This window comes from Zerene cesonia, unplaced genomic scaffold (assembly GCF_012273895.1).
Source record: "Zerene cesonia ecotype Mississippi unplaced genomic scaffold, Zerene_cesonia_1.1 Zces_u006, whole genome shotgun sequence".
NCBI lineage: Eukaryota > Metazoa > Arthropoda > Insecta > Lepidoptera > Pieridae > Zerene > Zerene cesonia.
In genome coordinates, this window is record NW_024045136.1 from 1,353,336 (window position 1) to 1,358,887 (window position 5,552).

A 5,552-nucleotide genomic window follows, 5' to 3' on the forward strand; every position below is an offset into this window, starting at 1 on the left:
CACGCCGCGCGGCGCCGGCGGGATGCCGACCAGCGAGAACTGCCCCAACAGCTTGTTGTCGGCGGCCATCTCGCGCTCACCCTGGTGCACCTTGATCTCGACCTGCGTCTGCCCGTCGGCGGCTGGGCGACAGATAGACGGAAGAAAATTTTTATTTCTTATTTTTTAAGGATCACAAATGGTTGTTACATGTAAACTTAAGCAACAGATCGTTTTTAAATATAAGTTGGCGTATGCACAACCTATTGTATGTGACCACAACTTACACACAAGCGTTAACTTGAATATATGACATCAAACAAAGTCATAACTTAGAGTAAACCAAGAGTAACAAAGAATATAGCCTTAACAATTATAATCATGCATGTAGATAACCCTGCTCCAAGTGCTAAGATTTTTGTAATGAAAGTTTACTTATTCATTAAATTAGGACAGAAAAAGCTTTATCATCTTAAATATACATAAACACACAGTACACATCTATACTAATATTATAAAGCCGAAGAGTTTGATTGTGTTAGATAGCCCATTCATTGATTAAGTATATGTAATATGTACCACGGGCGAAGTCGGGTCGGACCACTAGTATAAAGTATAGAGAATTTTGGAGTCTGTGTTTTGTTAATATTTCGCACAAGAATATATGTGAACAGATTTTTCTACTACGATTAGTGTTAAGTTTGGAAACTCTTAAAATTAAATAAAAATAAAAAATGCTATTGTATATTGTATATGTAATCTACAATGATGTTAGTACAAAGCGAGAGATACATTAAATATCAAATAGCGTTTAATATAGATGATAAATAGACTGTATCGCAGTATCTAGGAAGGCGGGGGCCAGGCGGGCCCGCGCCAGCTGGTTCTGCGAGTCCCTCTCGCATCGCTGCAAAACCCGACACGCACGTGCGCGGAAGGTGATCGACGATGCGATTATTATTATATGAAAGTTTCTATGTATATATACATATACACACAACACACTTACAAAATTACCTTTGAGACTTGCCAAATTTATAATATATTCAAAAACTGTGACACTACATTCGAGCAAAGAAATATAAATAGCATTTTCTTGTACTTGATTATTTATGCGATTATTATACATTTAGAAATTAAAAGACTTTTTAACCGATTTTAAAGGAGGTTTATTCATCATATTATTAACCCGACGTTTCGAATACGTTACAGCGAGTGTGGTCAGTTGCCCCGTGACATAACATAATGAATAAATCGCGTTTAAAATCCGTGAAAAAGTCTTTAATTTCTAAATACTACATAAATGTTCCTAGACCTCTAGGGCGCTTTCACAAGATGCTAAACGACTTCTAGACCTATTCCCCACTCACCAGTTGAGAACACCTGGCTCTTCTTCGTCGGTATCGTCGTGTTCCTCGTGATCAGCTTCGTGAACACACCGCCGAGGGTCTCAATGCCCAGCGAGAGGGGGGTCACGTCGAGGAGGAGGATGTCGGTGACGTCACCAGCCAGGACACCACCCTGGACGGCGGCGCCGACCGCCACGGCCTCGTCCGGGTTGACGGCGCGTGATGGCGCTCGCCCGAATATCTCTTGCACCGTTGATTGCACCTGAAATTGAGAGGTAATTTAGTATAGGTTATTTCTAACCGACTTCAAAAAGAGGAGGTGTTCAATTAAATTGCATTTTTTGTCTTTTACACCTGAGAACATGTTGAATCAACCGATTTTGTTTATTAATTTTTTATTACAAAACTGGTGCCTTCCGTGTGGTCGCGATTAAATTTTATCAAGATCAAGGGCAGGGTCTATTTTGAAGGTAATTTAAAGAAGGTATGACAAAAAAGTAGGGTGTTCAGAAATAGTAATCAGCATAGAAGAGATGAATTTTTTATGTCTGTCCTAAAAAGAACGAACCAAAAAAATTAAAGGAAGTTATGAGAGTACCAACATTTCAATGATTAATATTGATCAATATAAATTTGTCTGTGAGATTATAATCCGAGTGCACACGGGGTGCAGCCAGCGAATATGTCCACAGGTCAGTGTAGCACCCGGCCAGAGGCCTCGCCCGACCAACCATTGTGCGTTGGCGGAGCTTGTGCTGAGGTGCATTATATTTTCACATAATTACATTTCAACATAGAATTATTCGGAATAAATAAATAAGGAAATACAGATGGATCTAATCAGAAAAACACGCTTTAATTAAATTGTTAGCAATTCTAATCAGAATATTTAGATGAACTCATAAAATTATAGCATTAAGAACGACAACAAGCTATTCCAGTTCAGGTCCAGAGTGTCCTTTAATATTTATTCCTAACCTGTGCTATTGAGTGACCTATGACCTACTCCAGCTCAGATCAAGGTAGTCCAACAGCTATTCCAGCATGAGTATAGAGTTACTTTTTTATTTATGTTTCCTAACCTGTGCTATTGGGTAACCGATGACCTACTCCAGCTCAGATCAAGGTATTCCAACTTATTTTTTTTCCTAGACACTTTTCCTCACCTTAGGCATCCTGGTCATTCCACCGACGAGCAGCACCTCCCCGACATCGGTCCTCGCGACCTCGGCATCTTGCAGCGCCTTCTGGCACGGCGCCACTGTACGCTTGATGAGGTCGCCGACCAGCGACTCCAGCTTGGATCTCGTCATCTGCAAACGGACGGGGTTTATGATGTTTTAATATTCAATTTGGTTGCAATGAAATGTCACTAATTTCAGTAAGAGCGTATTTTCTCTATTTACAACGAGTTCTAGCTTGGGAATGCGAGTTATAATGGTAACATATAATCTATTATAAGGAACAAATGAACTAATTACTAGTTGTTATCTGGAAATTTTGATAAAAAGTACTGTATCTCCTTACTCGACTCTGAAAACGATCCCAGTGCAAAATTTCTGAGACGAATAGACTGTTTCTTTCACATTCATAATATTAGCAGGCCTAGCAATCGTATATCACGTACATTTTCGAAGGATAAAACAATTTTCTTAAACGGTCGAGCAGTTCCTGAGAATAGCGCGTTCGAACAAACAAACAGCCTTCAGCGTTATAATATAGTATATTATATAGAGCAATCAGAGTTATCCCAGTTGTAAATCAAACAAGTGTTTTTGAATGCTTGTTCCAAGACAATTGTAGAAAAATTTGATACTGCCGAATCAACTCAACTAACTTACAAAAAAGAAGAAGACTTTAAAAATCCTTGTAACAAAATACTTTTGGTCCGTCATTCACACAGAATGGCAGATGGTTTAATTTTGTTTTCATATAGCACCGAAATTAAAACTCAAATCACAGTAACTTGAATTGAAATAAATTTTCTGTGCAACTCTACAATAGTTTTATTTTTTCTTTCCCCCTCATTTCCCACCGACTCATTGTATATTAGGGATTATATATTTACTAGCTGCACGCCCCGACTGCGCTCGGGTAGTCATTTATAGTAATTGAAATAATACTCGCATCGTTGGTTCTCGATCTTTTATGTTGGATCAAACTGCACATGGCGTGCAAATAAAATAAAATCGGTCGAGTAGTTCAGGAGTCCTTCGCGGACAAACAGCGTGTCAAGCAATTAGTAAACGAGTATATTTCACTTTATCCATTACTTCTTCCCATCTTTTTTTTTTTTGTATAAATTTACACATTCTATATTCTATTATGCTAAAAGAAAACCGAGTTAGTTACACCGTTTCCAACTCTAGAATGTTTTAACGGATTTATAGTATACTGCTTGTCCCGGCTCCGCCTGGATATCAAGATTCCCGTTTTATTCCAAGTGAACATTTAAACAGGATAAAAACTAAACTATCACCCAAGTCAGCTCATACCCTGTCTATATACAAAATTTCATCAATATCCGTTCTGTAGTTTCAGCATGATTGACAGACAAACATCCAAACAAAAAAACTTTCACATTTATAATATAAGTGTCTATCACACTGATCGTTATATAATAATTATTACTAGCTGTGACCCGCGGTTGAAACCGCGTAAGTCCGTATCCCGTAGGAATATCGGTATAAAAAGTGCCTGTGTTATTTCAGTTGTCCAGCTATCTACGAAGCGAATAGTATTATTATTCACCAATAGATGTCAGGAAAAAAAAACACGAATAAAACACGAATATGACATTATTTCAGTTGTCCAGCTGTCTACGAAGCAAAATAGTATTACTATTCACCAATAGATGTCAGGGAAAAAAAAACACGAATAAAACACGAATATGACATTTTCTAAAAAAAATTCCTAGCTAGATCGATTTATCGCCCTCGAAAACCCCTATATACTAAATTTCATGAAAATCGTTGGAGCCGATTCCGAGATCCCAATTATATATATATATATATATATATATATATATATATATATATATATATATATATATATATATATATACAAGAATTGCTCGTTTAAAGGTATAAGATAAGATTAACTGTATGAAAATATATGAAAAAAAAAATCCCAATATAGCACATACCTTCAAGTTCATGTGTTTGGGTCCGGAAGCGTCCATGGTGAGGTAAGGCAGGTTGATGTCGGTCTGCACCGAGCCGGACAGCTCGATTTTCGCCTTCTCCGCCGCCTCCTTCAGCCGCTGCATGGCCATCGCGTCCTTGCGGATGTCGATACCTTGCTGGTGGATGAGAGCAGAGGTTTAGAATGAGAGAATAAAGATTTCAACGCACACAGCTAATTATAAAAAATAAAAAAAAAATTTACAAAAATTGTGGATACTTAAAAACCATATACATTAAATTTGTTCTTTCTTTCTTTCTTTAAGAGAATACTGTATTATAATATATAGTTGTAAGACAATAATAGAAATATGTGTTTATTAGTAGAAAATCTTTCGTTTTGTTGCAAATGTCCTGTTGCTGATAGCATTAGAGCTTTTTAAATTTTTCATTCAATCAAAAAATTACGAATGCACCAGTCACAGGTCAGTTTTTATAAATAACAAAGATATGACGATGTGTTTTAAAATGTGATGTTTTATTTTTCTTCCAGCTATATACAAGTAAATCAATCTAATTTGTATGTGTTTAGTGATGTTTGTGATATTAAAACGCTGAATAGACTGTATCGCAGTATCTAGGAAGGCGGGGGCCAGGCGGGCCCGCGCCAGCTGGTTCTGCGAGTCGCTCTCGCATCGCTGCAAAACCCGACACGCATATGCGTGCTAGGTGATCGACGATGCATTTATTATTATTAACCAAACCCATATCCACAAAGGAAATTTATGTGGCTGTCGAGTATGCTTAGGCATAATTTGGGCCAGCTCGCACCAGGGGAGTACCACAACCCCACAGACGACCGGCGTGAAATAGCATACTGCTGTGTTTCGTTCGGTAACTGGGGGAGCCGGTGGCCCATATCCTTTTCCTTACCCTTCCCAATCCTCTTCTTTATTCCTCTCGTCAATCCTTTCCTAACCCCTTTCCAATTTGAAGTCGGCAATCCATTTGAAGCGGCGTAAGTTCTGCAATCGACCTTACGCCTCTCCAAATGTCCACGGGCGGTGGTAGCGCTTACCATCAGGCGACCCACCAGCTCCAT

General features: G+C 38.4%; 1 protein-coding gene across 1 annotated transcript in view; it reads right to left on the reverse strand.

Annotated features, from left to right (window-relative positions):
* LOC119838938 (heat shock 70 kDa protein cognate 5) overlaps window positions 1-5,552 on the reverse strand; it is a 23,919-nt gene that overhangs the window by 6,746 nt on the left and 11,621 nt on the right. The window contains 4 exon segments of the mRNA XM_038365085.1: window positions 4-122; window positions 1,350-1,590; window positions 2,495-2,641; window positions 4,474-4,629. Coding sequence (XP_038221013.1) covers window positions 4-122; window positions 1,350-1,590; window positions 2,495-2,641; window positions 4,474-4,629 — 663 coding nt within the window.